Genomic DNA, 18,524 nt, shown 5'->3' with positions numbered 1-18,524 from the left:
GGTAATAAATGTCAGTTCATGAAAATTAGATATTTGTTGCTTGTTCACAATGAAAAAAAAAATCTTGACTAGCATTATTAAAACAGGCCTGTCAGCATAGAGTGGGCACTGTTCACGGAAAGCCCTAGGTTATTTTTTATTGGCCTACAGTTGGCACATCCGATATGTAATTTAATGTTGTTTCTGAGAAACTTGTGTGTGGGCTTCCTTTGTAGATTCATGCTGCAAGTCGGGTGGATGATAATTTTTCCCTGTCAAAAATATTGCTTGCCCTGCAGGCTTCTGCAGAATTAACCTGCAGTAACCTAATAATGTTCTGCAAAGTCAAATAAAGAACATGTTTTCTTCATATGCCTGTATTTCTCTCATATTGACATTTACCAAGCTGCTCCAAAATGCATATTTACTGCTCCAGAACATACGATTCAGGTTCCAAACCTGCTTGAAAGTGCCAAATTTGCTGCTCCCATAGCTGCACCAAAACTTCCTTGGCCGCTTCCATCCGTGTTAGAAATATCAGTACGAGAACGTTTTTGTATTGTGGCCCCATTGGAATGCTGCTGTCATGGTAGGGAACTGAATTTGCAATCCTTGCACGTAAAACATAAAATAAAAAATGATTGATTGCTTCACAATCTTGTTCACTTTTGAAGGCTTGCAGCCAAAAGGCACGTTTGATGTCTTTTTCCGTTTGTGCATGTGTTTGGGGTCATTCCATTTTTGGACATGGCACAGGCTATTCTTTCAAAACTTTCTCAGTAATCTATGCTTTTGAGAATTAGCTACATGAAATAAATTATATATTATTGTTAAGTGAATTCCAAATGTGGTCTTGTTTCATTTATTACCTTTGTTCTTCTGCTGTTTAGGTCGAGTGCAGTGGTTTTCTTGAAAGCCATCTGATGAATCAAATTCGAGTAGTTTGGCCTGGCATGAAATTTCTCATGTGGACAACACCTTCCTCCTCAATTTTAGTTTATGTCGGTAAGCCAGTACTTTCTTTTTTTACTCAGCTGCAGTTTTTTATAAATTGTTTAAAATGGTTGGATTTGTTTAAATTGTTAAAATGTGCCTCTAGTGACTTTAGTAAATCTTAAAGTTGGGCTGAAATATTAACAAACTTTGTTTATGGCCACTTATCATGAATACTGAGGAGTTCACTTGCAAACATACACACATGTAAAGTAAGTATTTTATAAAGTATGGCATTTATATTGACCACCTTTAATTCCGGTTTGTTCTTTCTGCTCTAAAATGCATACATTAGCAAGAAATGGGCTCTAAGGTTGTACTGCTTGCTGAAATTCAAACACTTCTCATTACTATGCAGAAATACCTGATTAAAATGCTGTTATCATTAAAAAAAAGAGCAATTGAGATTTCCAATTATGTTGACATTTCATAAGCAAGTGGGACTGATTGGGACTAATAGGACCATTTGGCCTCTTTAGGTCTTATTGGGACAAACAAATTGAACCAAAATATGAAGAAAAGCCTTTGATGCTTGCAATATTGACTGGTTTGTAGTACTCAAGCATCAAGCTCTTTATTCATGAAGGTTATCCCTGCGGTAACATGCAATTACAATTATTTTCTAAGATGCACCCACCATTTCACTAAGTGTAATCTCTCTAACACGCTATACCAGGTGTCCCACGTAACTTGAGCCAAACTTTAGAGATATGCAAATGCCATGTAGCTGGACCAAATCAAGGTAATGTTGTTTGTCATCACTTGGAGATACTCAGATTGTTTTTGTCATTCTGCCTACCTAGATAACTATTCTTAATTGATTAATCAACTTCATAATTGTTATAATTAGATAAAAGGTGTCAATGAGAAAATTGTAGAGCAACATGAGAAAGTCCCGATACTGCTTTTTGTTGCTCAATACATGCTACATAAAAGTGTTCATGGGTTAACTTCTGTGGAATTGTTTTATTTTTCATTATGAATGGGCAGCTTCTTGAAAAGTTATTTATCTTTCTTTGTTCTGTGTGTAATTTCATGCATTTAGGTTTACTATCGTAGAGATAAGGAGGCTTACCCTTCTTTTTCAGTGTCTGCTGTTCCGAACTGTAAGCCTGTTCTCCTCATAAGGAACACTGCTGTGTCTGTAGTCCCAACCACCGAATCTCAAACAGTGGCTCCAAGTCATACCTCACCACTTAGAGCCTCGAATGAAGGCAATAGCCTGCGCAACATAGCATCTGTTGTTGGGGCTTTCCCCTCATGGGTTTGGTCTTCAGTTCTGTCCAACCGAGTGGCAATGTCTCCGTTGCCTCATTCGAGACATTCACATCCATCTCTACCTCCAGAGCAATGCGCCGAATCATCACTCACTTGGCGTGGCGACATCTGCTTCACTGCCAGGGTGATTCCGCGCAAGTTCTTCATGATAGAGCCACTACCTGTACGTAATGTTGAAAAGCTGCTGCGCGAACATCCTACTACAATTTTTGTGTCAAGATCACAACTTCACCCATGTGCTTTAGGCAGTGATAGCCAGTCTGCTGTGACTTTTGTTGCCAGCATTTCAAAGATCACCTCGCCGCAAGAGAAACTGGCAAATGTGACTTTGGACTCAAAAGACGAATCAAGTGCTTTACAGAAGCCGGCAGCCCAGACGGCTTTGCCTGATTGTGAAACTTGCTTTGTGAGAGTGTTTGCAGCTCCTACTTCATGGAGAGATTTTCACTCATTACATGGCTCTGACTTGGCCCTCGTCCCCGATTCTCTTCGACGGCAGCTGGGACTGGACTATGCTAGTAAAGTGAAGGTTCAGTCATTGTCAACCTCTGAACAGCCTGTTGCATTGAGCTCAATCAGCCTGCACCCAATAGGGAATACGGTAAGTGATTTCACCAGCACTTTAGGTGCTGGTGTGCTTATTGCATATTTTTTTTTTGCATTAGTGTGTCTTAGTTGCCAACCATTATGTCATTGTTAAGGTCAACAGTGCTCCACTATCATGTGTTACTAACATTATACTGTCTTAGGTTACACAGGGACAGGGTTCTTTGTTGACTTTAGTTATGATTCTCAAATTAGCATAAAACCTTAACTATTTGAGCAATTTAGGTTATTTCTACTTTAAATGTAATTGTTAATATATTTTGAATTACATTTTCTTGTTCCTATCTCCGGTTTTAATACTGCACCTACAACTTTGTTTATTTATCATTTAATGTTTGAAGACCAACCACAAAACATGAAGGCCAGGATATCTGCTATATCTGTGTAGCACATCTGATGCTTATTGGTTTGCAAAATTGGATTATTCACATAAAATAAATAAAGTAATATTCTTTAAGTTTTCAGGACTCTAAATATCACCATTGTTAGTTGCAAGTTCTAGCGGTGTTTTGCTTGGTGGAGCAAATATTATTTTCTGCCTTTTTTTAGACATTCACAGAAGAAAACATTGCCAGTACCTTCTGCTCATGGTGTAGGGACATCTCAGCTTCTGGGTACCCACTTGTGCTTTCATCTGGTGGTCTTTTGAGGCTGAAATGTGGCGAGCATGGTGAGTTTAAAGTCTGACATAACGTTAAGAGGGGTATGTCTGTACATTACTTTCTGGTTGTTCAGAATGTGTAGCTATATTGAAGAAGTTCCAGACAGGTTTCCAGTTGATACATTACAAGTGTTATCAATATCTAGAGGCGGTGTGCAGCTCTAATATAGTTAAGAAATGTTCCACATATTGTAAAAGAAATTGTTTTTGGCAATACGATTTCTATTCCAGTGAGCTCTGGCACACAAACTATGTATTTTAATCAGCAGCTGCATTTCTAGTGCATACACCAGGGCTAATTGGACATAATGTGAGAAAGGTTCGGAGGAAAGCCTCTGTGCTTAACTACCATGCCACAGATAGTGTTGCTGAGCATGTAACAGTAGTTTCACGTTAGGGGCATGAATTAATGTCTTGTGGCTAGTCAGTGACATAAGTGATGCCAGTTCATCTGTGTATGTGGATCAGCCATGATTGTTTTTCTTGCAAGCCATCAAAAGTAGACTTTGTAGGGGAGAGTAGCTGGCTTCTTATTGCAGAATTTGTGCAGTGTGCTGTTATTATATGTGCAAGCTCATAGTGTAACGCAAATGTTCGCAACATTGAAGGGGCCCTGTGATGTTACCCAGAACAAGCTCGCTAACCACTACAGGTTTCTTGCATAGCCCTAAGGTGAATGCAAAAAGAATGACAAAATGTAACTTTCCAATCAAAAAACACCTTTTATTGAAGTGGCGGAAGCTGTTGTCCCATTGTGACCTTCTTGTGACAACCTGCAGCCGCCTTTTTTGACGGGTGTCGTTACTATGGCTACAGTTGCCATGTGTGTCACACATTAATACTGTCCACATTAGCACAGCACTGGTGGCAAGAGCTTCTGATGCTTTCTTCAATCACAACAACCTAAGGAACCTTTGTGCTTTGTCATTGTTCTTGCAGAACGGGAAAAATAAAGGAAAATCTGGTACATACATGTATGCTATGCTGATGATTCTTTCTCCCAATTTGATTGCACCAGAAAGTAGGTAGAACATGCTTGTTTCAATTAGTGCTGCATGCCCCGTTTCACGTCCTTGTCGCAGGATGGTATCCACCAGTGTTGCTGCTCACGTTTGTCCCTAGTGTACCAGTATTCAGTAAGATATAATGTGTATATAGGCAGGTTAAAACTCTCTAATAACTTTCTTTCATGTGACGGAATCGTAATGCAATATATTGCTAATAAATGAAGCACTATGCATTGTCCTGTACAATGAAATGCCTTTGGATGACCTTAATTGCCACCAAGCCCGACTAGCCTAACATGATGCGAGGTGAAGAGCGTGCATTCTGTAAACTCTGCAAACTATTGGACCTTGTGTCAGTTGTAAACGTTTCTTATTTATATAGCACACTAGTGAGGTCTCTTTTAGCTCTAAAAAGCATAAAACATGCTTTTGTTTATAGGTCATGACTACATTCATGGCATATGCACACACGTATGGTACATGCACTACATGCGCATACTGTAGGATATTCGTGTCCAATCAATCAGAACGAACAGCGTAAACCTATGTGTCACGTGCTGTCTGCCTCAAATCCACTGCCAAAAATCATTGGTGTGGGTTGCTGCAGTCAATGCGAAAACTGATTCTGGGGCAAATTAAAATACTAAATGCTCTGATCTTGACACTAAATTGGAATAAAAAGAACATGCATAATTTGTGTTGCAGCGCTCCTTTAATGTTGCGGTGTCTGTGGTTTCATAGTGAAACTTACTTTTGCACGTAGCAGTGTACAAAATGTTTTCCTTGATTCCTTACTGGTTTTGAAAAGGAGAATTTATCATCTGCCTGACAAAGCCAAAGCTACAAATGAAACCCAAATGACTATCTGAGAAAGAAAGCCTCGTAATTGAAGAAAAGTTGGAGGGGTGAATGACAAACTTTTCCTTCCATGATTGTTCCTCCACTTCACAGATTTCGACAGAATTTGCCATATCCTTGCTGATTTTGTTTGCTTTTTCAGTGTTATATTATTGTCCCTTTCGACCTTGCTGCACATTCTTCTTCAAAACTGTTAAGACTACTGCAGTTTTGCAAGTCATTCAGATAGTTTACAAGTGATGGAGTAAGCCTGATAGAGCAAGAGATCTGTACATTTGCTACATTTCTGGATTAATGCATTTTATTTTTTTCCTCGTTTCTTGACTTGGAAGAATTATTTTACATATTACAGCATACACATCAGCTAGCTTCAGGGCAAGGCCCATCATTGAGGTGACAAGTGCAATGCCAGTTTCAGACACATGGTGTTAGGCTGCTGAGCACGAGGTCGCGGGATCGAATTCCGGCCACGGCGGCCGCATTTCGATGGGGGCGAAATGCGAAAACACCCGTGTACTTAGATTTAGGTGCACGTTAAAGAACCCCTGGTGGTCGAAATTCCCGGAGTCCCCCACTACGGCGTGCCTCATAATCAGAAAGTGGTTTTGGCATGTAAAACCCCACAATTTAATTTTTTTTTTTCAGACACAGCTCATTGTCAGTGCTGACTGGCAGTCAATAAATGATGGATTTGGGTTAACCCAGGTTCACATTACAGACCAAACTGCTTATTCAGTCCATGGACTGAGCATGACATCACTGAATTGCAGCACAAGCAGCTTACTCAAGAAAGGGATGAGTGCAGGAGCACAAGGGCACCTTGTCACACCATGAAAGGAGCTATTGAGATTCTTCAAAAACTATAGATTACGGAAGACCGCATGTGCACGAAGCTACATAGCTCTGATATTTGCTGTATTTCTTTTTTATTCTGCAGGGGAACAAACAGACTTTCTGATAAAACTCTCTCACCAAAGGGGTGACACTGAAGATGCGGTAAATGATCACCAAAGTGATGAAAGTGAAATGAAGTATTGTTTCCTTAGCGATTCAGTGTCAGTAAATGTTACCCTTGGGAAGGCTGTCAAAGCTCAACGTTCAAAGAAGTGCGCATTGGAGCTCCCCGTGTCAAACATTAGCCTTCTCAACCCGGATCTTCATGCTCCTAGGCTTGAAGAACTTGGGTGAGTGAAACGCCTGCTTGAACTTGTGCTGTGCTAACAAAAATGAAGGTATTGTGAACTTCGGGTGAAAGCTATTGGGCTTGTTTACGGGTTTCTTCATACAATAGGCCCTTTTCATAAATGGCAAGATAGCCTTTTTGCCTTTCCTCATGTTTAAAACACAGCAGTTGATGTACTAGCTAACTGGCAAACACATGTGTTGCTCACGTGCTTTTCTTCATGTGCATGTATGTGTGTGTAATACATAACTGCTTGGCATGCAGTAAGCAGCAGCAAATGCTGTTTCACTGATGAATTCTGCAACTATATTTTGGGGCATGCTCGTATGTGAGAAATTCAATGAACCAGTTTTTAAACAAGCCTGTTTCTTCTCTTCTTCACTGAAATAGCAAAGTGAAGCATTTAGTGCAAACAACTTATTTTCTAATGTCATTGGCTAATCACATTGCCTCTGGGTTATATGAGTACATGGTATAAAACCAAACTAAACACCCCTTACTCAAAATGAATGAATATTCTGTCCAAACTTAGACACACCTGGTTAAGGGCCTTTTGTTATAGTATTTAGTAACTTTGGAGTGTTAAAGTGCTCACTATGCCTTTTCTTTTTGTGTGTGTATGTGTGTGTCGTGCATCAGTGGTGTGAAGGAGCTCTGTGAGAATGGTCTGGCCTGGCTGAAGTTGCTAACAACAGCTCAGCCCACGGCAGTGCAATTGTGTGGCCAACAGCAACTTGTGGGAGATGTGCTACTCATCACGGGCCAGCGTGGCAGTGGCAAGTCTACGCTTGCCAAATCACTTGCCTTGTGTCTGCTTCAGAGCCCTCCATTCGCCCATGTTGACGTCATCGAATGCAGTTCACTGCGGGGTAAGAATTTCTGGGCAACTCTTTACAAGGCACTTCTTGACGTTGGATCTATACTTACAAATTTTACTAGGCTGGCTGGTAGATGTGATACAAATATATACACTTTCCCAAGCCCAACAAACCAAAGTTCTTTGAGCCTAGAAAGATGACCTGCACAAAAGAAAACCATGAGATAGTGCTGATAATGACACCATAACTGTGTCCTGTTGCTTTTCTTTTTCGCTCTTGACTTTGGCTGTGGGTCTGCGTAATGTTTTTTCTTGTACTTTGCTTGCCTTATATACAGGCTAAACCCAGTTTTAGTGATTGGACCATGCAATGTGCAATCAGATTATGCAATGGCGGCAAGTGACAGCTTGATCATTGTGCATTTTCTTGTTATCAGTAGCACAAAAACAATGATTCTGGATCTTAAGTTTGTGGTGCTCATTGTCACATATAAGAGGTAGGCTAAAATAAAATTATAAACGAAGAATAGCTTCAAGAAGACGACGAGGATGGCGTTAAGGATGACGTGGGTTAACCGAAGACTGAAGAAGATAAAGAAGAAATACTCAGTGAGGTGACAAGAGATGATTGGTGGAGAAGAGAAGAAGAAGAAGTATCCAGTGAGATGGAAAGCGATGATTGGTGGAGAAGAGAAGGATTACGTGGACTAACATGAAGGCTATAAAAGGGCGAGGAAGGGCGAGACATGGGGGAAGAACAAAGCAGCGGAGACTCGGCGGGTCAGGGACGGTTCGACCGAAAGAGAGTGACGCCGGCTACTGCTCTGGTGAGCTCGCGTTCTACGGCTTCACACCGCAGACTTCCTGCCGTTCCTGAGCCCGCTCCGGGGAGTCCGTGGAGGACGCTACCACCTGCTACCGCCAGGGGTATCTCCAGCGCTGTTGCCACTCTTCCGGGTAATGCCCTAACGCCAACATCATCAGCCACACCTCCACGGGCGTTTGGACCGGGAGCGTGTACGACACAGCCAACGACGCCACCAGCGACGCCAGCCCTAGAACGTCGAACGCCACTCCGACGCTGGCTACAGGACCCATACCACGCCACATCCGCACCGAACCAGACGTGAGCACAAACGCCAACCACTAACAGTAGAACGCTAGTAGCAGTGTTACCGGGTCATGTGCACTGATAGCCTTTGTATTTTGTTAGTTTTGTTGGGTTTGTGTGCTGGTGTTTGTGTCGCGTGGGTTGTATTAAATGTGCATCTGTGTGGGTACACCTGTCGCCTAGTCCATTCTTTTGGCCGGAATGTTCTCTGGAGGAGATCCGTGACACTCATTGCCTGGAATGAGAAATGAGCTTCAAAAATGTTAATATGAGAATCCACAAGTTCATTTGAAACGAGAAGGGCAAAGTTTAGGCAAGCCCATCATTCCCATGCTTTATGAACAGTTAGTTGTACTTACTGCACATGTGGACATAGTGCCATATATTCCTCTAGTACTTTGAATGTGAAAAATAATGCATTTTGCACTTAAGCCCTGCTCATAAGCCCCGAAGAGAGCAAACTTAGTTTCAAGGTGCTCTGTTTTCCTTTCTGTGCAAACCCTGGGTTACTTTGAAAGTACACATGCAAGGCTGTGTGCAGTTTTTAGAGGTAAAGGTTACCTTTTCATTTGCTTATGGTGAAAATTTTAAAGCAAGTAACTTTCCTTGGCTTTTTCACCTGTTTTCGTGGTCAGTGGTTAGACTTTCACTGCCAATAAAATGATGGTGATGCTAATGGAACATGACATTGCACAACTGAGTTGCAGGGTGCGTTCATCACTGAACACCAACTATTACAGATCTTGGATGCCCAGATGCTGTCCGCCTATACTACTGCCATGGATGTGATGGTTAACAGCTCTGTTATCAACCGAATTATGCAATTAAGCAACAAGTACTACATAAATATCCTTACTGCAGCAAATATAAGCCATCAAGGGCATCATTCCTCGGGCTTGGTGAAATAACATAGTCCGCAAATAGCATATGCTGCTGTGAATATCTCAGCCAAGTTTTGCTGTTGTGCACGGTGTGTGGAGCTCACAAGCAGATCGCAAAGTCACCTTTCTCTCAAACACTCTTTTTTCAATAGAAGCCTGCCTCCTTACTCTCTTAAGGAGGCAGGCTTACGATTTATTTCATAATAAAGTGGATTCCCATACGCGAGTCCTATTGGTAGCTGCGGTCGGCTACATAGCGTAGATACTACGGCCGCCGCGGGGTGCCGCCGCGGGGTGCCGCCACGAGTCCACTGGCTGAGTGCACCGTGGCTCACTGAGGACAACCGCGTTTGGCTTATGTTTAGTGGGTCATAGGCACCAAAATTGGAAGTCATTGTGTCTACGTTAACATCTAAAATTAAATTTTAAATGCATGCCATGGTGTCAATTGGAAGGCGAGGTTTGTGGGCATGGCCCACTGCACTGTAGCCTTTGCAGTGCAAGGCATTGAAGAAGGAATGAGAATGCAGCGGAGGCTGCATTTGATTGCCAATAACTCCGCTTCTGTTGAATGCATTGAATCACTTTTGAGCCAGAGTATTTCTGAAATAGCCTATCTTCAGTTCAAATGCCTTTCTCTACTTCTATAAAAAAGTGGTTTAGGGCCCCTTTAACAAAGGGAATAGCCTTCTAGAAGTGTTCGACTATTTACTTACATTGATAGTCGTCATCGATGGTTTCTATGTGGCTTTTCTTTTCCATTTAGTTTTTGAAGGTTTCTTTAAATAATGAGCCCCCCAATTTAATAAATTCCCAACACCTATTGATGCTACTAGATTGGGGTTTACCAACTCTATGAAAAATCTAATCTCGACGAGTATTAGAGGTTGAATGTGGTGTGGTTGACTACATGACTAGATGTAGGTACAATATCTTTGTCCCACTATGTGCATGCAGGAAAGCGTCCTGAAAAGATAGCCAAGATGTGGGAGAATATAGTTTCTGAGTGCTGCTTCAGAGAGCCTGCTGTGCTGGTTTTTGATGACCTGGATACGCTGGCTGGTGCTGTAGCAGGGCCTGAGCAAGAGAAGAGTCCCAATGCCCTCTACTTCAACAAGGTAGCTGATGGTAAGACTGTTTTTTCTTTCGCTTGTGGTCACATGACATGCAGAAGCACAGACAGATGAACAAGGGTTCAAAAACATGCATGTGAGCTGTTGATTTGAAAGAGCTTGCACCTGTAAAGCAATAATGTGCCTTGACAGGGGAGTCAACATTAACATGGTCGGTAATCATTAAGTGTCATGGCTGACATGCAGTTACTGTGTAACTGTAAATGCACATTATAAATAACATTGCCATTGTTGCAACAGCTTGGAAAGCATCCACCTGCATTGCATCGAAGATATCATTTGACACTGCAGCCATGACACAAGTAGGAACTGAAACACATTAACATCACTAACATTTCGTGTCTGCAGTGATGCTAAAAGGAAGCAAGCATGATATGATACATGTTAGACTACACTTGAAAGCTGTGATCACACCTTGCACAGATAGATGGACAAATTACTTGATATTTCATGCATGTTTGAATAGGGCCCATGGTAAAGCCCTCTCTTTATGCTTTGTCAGATAAGATCACATTTACTGTGAATGAATAAAAAAATCAATGAACAGATGCTTACACAACGAAAGGAATGGACAAGATGAGCTCTTCATCTACGAAGCATCTTCTGCAGGAAAAAGCAGCACACACTGAACGCCCTTTGGCACAGACACAAACACGAAGCCATAATTTGGCCTATCAGACCAATATCTTATGAATGTAGTTTTATTCGTCTGTCAAAAAATGATGATGCACTCACACATCTTTTGGGGCTAAGTTTTTTTCATTTGATACACTTAAAGAATCTCACTCCTGTAATGCCTTTTAATTTTTCTGATAACAGTGACGTCATTGAAATAGGGAGCACAACTACAGTTTTTACAATGCTAGGGCAAATTTCTTCCTGTGCCTGATGGGTTCAAGGCATGATGTTTACACACTCCGTTGTCTAAATGTCCTGTCTCACCTAGGTGCATAAAACATTCTGAATCTTTGTGGAATATTGCAGACAACATGCATTGAATATATCCACACAATTTAAGCATGGTGGCTGCATAGGATAATGTAAAGCTAGTTTTTGTGCACTGTGCAAAATTTCCAGTCTTATGTTCAAGCGTGTTCATAAATTAAAAAAAAAAAAGCTGAAGGTGACATGTTGATTGGCGCATAACATGCCAAGTACTCCATGCATGTTGTTTGCCAGATGCTCCTTGCATATGGACAGATTACACATACCAGAGAGGATATTGTATGTATGAACATATTGCAGGGAGCATCACAACTTGATTAGGCTAAGCACAGATAGAGGTTTGCCCTTGCATTGTAAATTGTGCAGTTGCATTCTTTCTTCCAATGACATTACCTATTATTGAACCAGAGAAAATGTTTAGATTAAGTGTATCGCATAAGAAAGTCAAGCCATTAGGGTGTGTGAGGGCACCATCATTGCTTTTGTCAGAGGATTGTAACTACAGTATATCCTCATTGATACAATCCCATTTTGTACAATTTCCCAGTGCTAATATTCACTATTGAGAACATAAAAAATGACCCATAGAGTTGCACTTCTTTTTTACCCATTGGTATGTTCCCAAAAAACAGTCTCTTGGCACTAAGGTTCAGTACATCGCCAAACTATGATCGTATGATACTTTTCTGGTTGCTAGATCCCATGTAAACAAAAAAAGGCGTGAGTCACGTGATTCGAGAACAGTAGCCGACTGCCACAGCAGCTTCCCCACAGTACTTGCTCACTCATATCACGTGAAAATGCTAGTGCGTACTCAGTTTCCTGTTCCAGTAACAGCAAATCTCTTCACAAGTTGCCACACGTCACATTCGCAGCTATTGCCGCCATCTCTATTGCGATAAGCAACTTCTGCTGTGTCACAGCACACGTGGCATAGTTCCGTTAGAAGCATACTGCACGCTTTTTAATCGCCCAAACGCACCTCCATTTCTTGCTGCAGGTAGCACAAGGTGAGCGTCATGTTTCGCTCTGTTGGAATCATATTCTTGCGTCGCCCACCAGCTCAACTTCGTTTTGGTTTCTCGGCCATCGCTGTCTTAAAGCACTACACAATAGAAAAAACGACAATACATGTCCTAGGCTGCTAACGCTGCAACGATTTGTGCCAAGTGAGCATGTAAAAATTCACCGCCAAAATGTGCCACCCGAACAAGCTGCTAACCAAAACCGAATTACCCGGCGTGGTGTCCTAGTGGGTTTTGCATAGTGCTGCTAAGCCCAAGGGCACGGGATCAAATCCTGGCCATCGTATCCATGCTTCAATGGGGACAAAATTTAAGAGCACCTATGTGCCGTGTATTGGGCTCATGTTAGGGCCAAAATGAATTAGGAGCCCCCCACTACAGCGTGCCTCATAATCACTTCATGGTATTAGCACGTAAAACCCCAGAATTAAATTGATTTAATTAACGCAGGCCAACGTAACCAGCAAACATAAGCTTGCTAAAGAGTAGCAATAACGCCAACCCACGCCTTGCGCCACTTGCGTCCCACCAGTTTGCTGCGTGTCAGCGTCTCATGCTGCAACGATTTGTGCAACGCTCCGTATTACGTAGATGTCAACGACAGTTGAGTCTGTAATATTTTTTAGTGACTTCGGATCGTACATTTTCCTGTTTAGTATATTTTTCTTGAATTCTTTTTCTCAAAAACATATGAACCAGGTTATACTGTATGTTCACAGTAAATTAGCAATACAGGTTTTCAATGTGCTGCTGTGCCAAATGTTGTGCATGGGCTTATATTTTTGGTAGGAGGACTATCCACAAACAATGTTAGTTACAAGTCCAGTATGTGTCTCATTTACTTCTTTTCCTTGTGTAAGTGCCCATTTGCTCTTGGTTCACGAGTATGTTCGCAAGTTCACAAACTCGTCCAGTAGAGAGCTCTACTAAACGTTTACTGTGTTTTTCATAATAACGAAAGTGATACCTTATAATTGCAGCAGCCTTTTTATGTATGAATTGCTCTATAAACGTGTTAATTGTTTCTGTGTTTTGCAAAATACAGTAAGAGTTATCTTCATGCATAACATTCACAGCAAGCTTTCATAAACATAAAAATGAAACCTGCCTTGCATCACCACCTTATATCGTGGCTGTGATGGCTGGCCAGCACTGTGGTAAGCACAAAGATAAAGGTGTGCGAGAGGTTATTGACGCTCAGGCTATCTGCCGGAAAGTGATACGTGTGTTAGTGGTCGACTTGTTAAGTAAGGAGACGGCTTTTTTTTGGATGGTTAAGATTTGGATGAGGTGGCATCACTGTGCATGGGTTAAATAGGTGTGTTTCCTGAAAATCAAGTTGTTGAAGTTAGCGCATTGTGGTGTCGTCTTCCTCTGTCCTTGTTTGCTGGCGCTAAAGATGCTTTCCAAGTCAGTTTACCAATACGCCCAACAAATGGCAATACTGTGGTATATGTGTGCATTGCAGCCTTCAACATAGGCACATGTTCTTTATTTACAGCATTCTTCAACACACTTGTCACTCTAAGGGACTCGTGCACCAGGGTGGCTGTCATTGTTACGGGTCGCTCAAGAGAGGCCTTCAACTCGCGCCTCACTGCCAGCCATGGACAGCATATCTTTTACACATTGCTTGCCATCCCACCTCCAAACAAGGTGTGCTTGTAGATCAGTGTTGAACATTCGTAGAAGGCAAATAATATTTGATGGCCTTTAAATTCACTTCTACAGCTTTCTCAAATGGTATGGAAAACTGAGTTTTCTTACAGCAATGTCATGCAGACGTCTTGAAGGTCCTTGAAAGGATAGCCTATTTACCAAATAGCCAAGGAGATATTGCTATCCAGGCAGTTTCTATTGCCATAAAATCAACAGTCTTTATAGAGTCGACAACGTTTATCAAGGTTTTAAAGACCTTTGAATGGCGGAATGTGCATTCTTATCTGTAGCTTCTTTACACTTATTTTTAAAATTTCCCTCTTGAAGCAAAGTAATTGGAATAAATTACAGTAGGCTTCCGTTCATTCGACACCAGTTGATTCTGGTTATCGCTTACTTCGATCCCGACAGTTCCCGGCACGCGCCCGTACATTTCTGTAGGTCCAAACCTCCGTTAATTTGATCTCAATATTGGCCTTTGCCAGATAATTCGAACTTGACTAGTCAGCTTTGTCCCAATACAGCTGTTATGCGGTGAAGCATATTAAGAATGGAAAGGGGCCACTGTTACGAGACATACTACGCGTTCCTTAATTATAAACGCGTGCACGCGCCGTCACCGGTCACAGTACGAGAACCTAGGCGCTAGATAACTACTGGCAGCCATTCAGAGCTCTTTCTGACGTTTCTATGGCGATTTGAGCCCTCGTTTCGCACACCATGTGTGTTTCGTATATGAGACCGTTAACGGGTTTCCTAATTATACGCGTTCCTTAATTATACACGCGCGCACGCACCGTACACCGAGGGGCGGAGAAAAGCCATCTGTGTTTTGGGAAAGCTCGCGAAAAGGAGGGCAGTAAGATGGAAAACTACGAAAGCCTAGGGGACGTTTAGGGCCAACAAAAGAGCGTGGGTCTGTTTCAAACTGTGAAGGCCTGCCAGTAAACATATTAGGTGTCCCAGTGCGCGCACTGGGACTTGAGATGGCGCGTGTGCGTGTGTAAATTAAGGAACACGTCCTATGTTTAGTAACAGTGGAACCTTTCTCCCCTGTTTAGTATGCTTCACCGCATAAGACAACTGTACTTTTGCGAAGCTAACTCTAAAGGCACATACTGCCAAGTGAGTGGTGTGCTTCGTCGTATTTATGTATTTTTTTTATTCGACTCGGCAGATAATTCAACCAGTTTTTTTCGGTATCGTCAGGGTCGAATTAACAGAAGTCGACTGTGTCTAGTTCGTAAAAATAATATATTCCCTTGTCAAGAAATAGATTGTGTTCCATGTTTTGACCGAGTGATAATAATAAAGGAATCCAAGGGGTTGGATTTTGAGTTAGTCAGTCATACAAAAAAATAGACAATGCAGCCAGAGAAAGCATAGAGGAAATAGATCATTTAATTGAAAGGTATAAATAATAAGGTAAATGGAAATGAAAGTGGACGAAAAGATGACTTGTCTAATGTTACCAGAGTGCCTAAACTGCAACCTACAGTTCATGAAAAATGCACAAAAATATGACACTTGTGCAACCGTTCAATCGCCTGGAGTTTGCTCTGGGAACAGCCCTCCTCAATTGTAGAACTTAAGCTGTGTTGGACTGTGGCTATTTACACGACTTAAAAACAATGGTAGGCACACAATAAGGGTACATAAATTTATCTAATACTAGTATGTCCATCTTTCTGGAGCTTCTTCAGCTGAGTCCTGTCTGGACTTGGCGCAGCAGTGTTTCATTGGTAGCATTCCTATGTGAGCTGTTTTAATTGCCATAATATTTCAAGAGTTATGGTAACTCACTTTCTTAATTTTCTGTCTTATTTTTCTTTGACCATGAGTGCATAAGGTTGTTTTTGTTCAAACATAATTGAATATCATTGACAGAGGCTTTTGTCCTGAAGTGAACTTAATTAGGGTAATGGTAATGACAACTGTGCTGCCGTGGTGGCCTTTGTTGCCATAAGCAAATGTAGAAAATGAAAAGGATGCGCAGGTATAATTTGCTAGGCAAGGGATGGGAAAAAAAGTCATTTCGATTTCAGAAAACATTTCTGCATCTTTGTCTGTTGCTTACTCTTGTTTGTTTGGGAAAGCAATAGCAAGAGATTTAGGGCTATCTGCGCAACATTCAGCAGCTGCGCATCATAGACACTACATGGCTGCCAGTATCACTTAACTTCATTAGTGGTTAACTTTGGCAGTGGTTAATGGTTACCTTATGCAGTGTGGTAGGGTGCAGCAAAGGCGAGCGCAGTAATGTACTCTCTTTAGCAAGTAAGAAACTTGCAGTTTTGCCGGAAAGGCGAAGCATCGATTGCAATAGCAAATTAGTGGACAGCTATACAAGGTAAGGGTAGTAGTTTTATCAGCCGTATAAAGTTGTAAACATTCGCTTACTAACTAAATTGACAAGCATGGTGTCACGCGCACATGTGAACTTGAACACATCATGCTTGATGACCGCGGAAACACGCTGTCAAGACGCTGGAGTGAGGAAACTTGGCAGCAGCAGCGAGCGAATTGACCTTCATGTTGTCTCTTGCTTCAACGCGAACTAAACACAGAAAGCACAGCGCATACGAAGCAAGTGGCACTCGGCGCATGCACTTCGTCTACATTGCAGATCGCTTTGAAGATGAGGTCCACGTTGGCGCGCACTTTGTCCACAGTGCAGATCACTTTCAAGATAGGGCATCCCCACAGCCAGGCCGTGAGCAGCAGCAGCTGCCAGAGTAGAATGCCCCCTCTCCCTCGCCTCCCCTTCATGCCTCGCGCATCACAAAAGACAAGCGCGCTTCCACTCTGCCTTCCTCCCTCGCACGCGCAATATTGAACTGTCATCGTCAGCTGACCCTCACCAGCTTTCACTCGCACATATATACAGCGTATGGTGCATGGTGATAATGCTATTGTGTTTTGACTTTATGCGGAACATCACGGCGATGGCGACAGCAGAAATTCGCTTGGAGTGTCCACATAATTGCTATCACAATAAAAAGGCAGAGTGTCTTCAGTAAAGAAGCTGAGGGCCTTTACGCAAGTCATGGAGAGAAAGTGGGCAGAATTGGTGCTTGCAGCAGAGACAGCTGTTCTTTGTAAGGCAACTTTATGTTTCTTTAAAAGACAAATAATGCTAGGATGACAAGGAGTTCTGAAAGACATACTATCACCACGGCACTGAAATGTAAATGGGAAGGAACAGAGTAGGGCACCCCTTTATGCTTAACTGATCTTGCAATTGGCAGTACTGGTGTAACCAAGTCCTCGTCTTCTAGCCTTTAACCCCTCCAAGTGCTGTGTGCATTATTGTGCATGCCAAGATAACACACAAAAAGCAAAAGCACTGATGAAAATAATGATATTTAAAACATGTCACCTACATCTTTAAATTTCCTATTGGATCTCTGCCAGGGTCATAGCCAGGGGAAGTGCTTAATGGGCCTCAGCAGTCTCCCCCCCCCCCCCCCCCCCCCCGCCCGAAATTTTTTCATGCTGTCATGCACTGCCAACCAAAACATGCCCTGGCAATGGAAATAATTGTGCCTCAGCCGTCCCCACCGAAATTTTTTTGTGCTGTCATGCGCTGTTGACCAAACATCCGCCAGTAATGGAAATAATTCTGGAATTTGTCTAGAATGTCTTTCTCACACTCGAAAAGACATTTTGGCACAAACATAGCCAATTTGGGCTGGATTTCGTGGCAACGACCATGCGCCTGGGGTCGCATAATTCAAGGAGACCCATCTGAGGACCGAGCACAAAGTTTCAAGGGTGTTTTGATGGTGAGCGGGCTCGTCACGGAGGCCGTGAGATTCAGAAGCGCATGGCTTTCAATTTCGAAACTTTATGGGCATAAAGTTGTCGTAAACTTTTGATGCAAAGGTGCATTGACATTCCAAAATTTGGCTTTAGATTTTCAATTCCGGAACTTTGTGGGTTTAATGGTCTTATAAACATTTGACGCCAAAGATGCATTGACTTTTCTAAAGTTGTACATTGGGCCATATAACAAGACAAGCTAAATCAACACACTGTCAGACAAGTTGACAAAACACACAGCAAGGTCCGATGAGACGAAGCGTTGTGGTGGTTCATTTGTGCTGTCATGCCACAGAAAAGAATATCAGCATTTTTTTCACCTGCGCCAGAGCATCCTTGTCAAGACACTAAAGCCAGTAAAGGTAACTACATTCTATTTCTTTTTTTTTACTTTGACTTTTATTCGCGAGGACCATGTTGGGCCTCTTCAATTTTCTCGGGCTGCCAGAGCCAGCCAGAGTGCATGTGTTTTTCTCGTGTTGCCCCGACCACCATGCGGCGCACTTTGGTGCGTGTTCGTTTCTCTCTGGCTGAATGGACTTTGGCCTGGCAAAGTTCTGAACGCT

The 18,524-nt window shown here is 42.2% G+C and overlaps 1 protein-coding gene across 2 annotated transcripts in view; it reads left to right on the top strand.

The window, feature by feature from the left end:
- Nucleotides 1-18,524, top strand: part of LOC126541520 (peroxisomal ATPase PEX1-like) — a 90,852-nt gene that overhangs the window by 7,426 nt on the left and 64,902 nt on the right. For both annotated transcript variants that reach the window (XM_050188313.3, XM_055076712.2), the window contains exons 4-10: nucleotides 870-984; nucleotides 2,061-2,851; nucleotides 3,406-3,526; nucleotides 6,320-6,566; nucleotides 7,205-7,434; nucleotides 10,332-10,502; nucleotides 13,979-14,133. In XM_050188313.3, the coding sequence (XP_050044270.1) occupies nucleotides 870-984; nucleotides 2,061-2,851; nucleotides 3,406-3,526; nucleotides 6,320-6,566; nucleotides 7,205-7,434; nucleotides 10,332-10,502; nucleotides 13,979-14,133 (1,830 nt within the window). The remainder of the gene's footprint in view (nucleotides 1-869; nucleotides 985-2,060; nucleotides 2,852-3,405; nucleotides 3,527-6,319; nucleotides 6,567-7,204; nucleotides 7,435-10,331; nucleotides 10,503-13,978; nucleotides 14,134-18,524) is intronic.

Source organism: Dermacentor andersoni, chromosome 2, assembly GCF_023375885.2.
Source record: "Dermacentor andersoni chromosome 2, qqDerAnde1_hic_scaffold, whole genome shotgun sequence".
In the NCBI taxonomy this organism is placed as follows: domain Eukaryota; kingdom Metazoa; phylum Arthropoda; class Arachnida; order Ixodida; family Ixodidae; genus Dermacentor; species Dermacentor andersoni.
The sequence above is the reverse complement of the archived record's forward strand: the minus strand, read 5'-3'. Positions and strand labels throughout refer to the sequence as shown.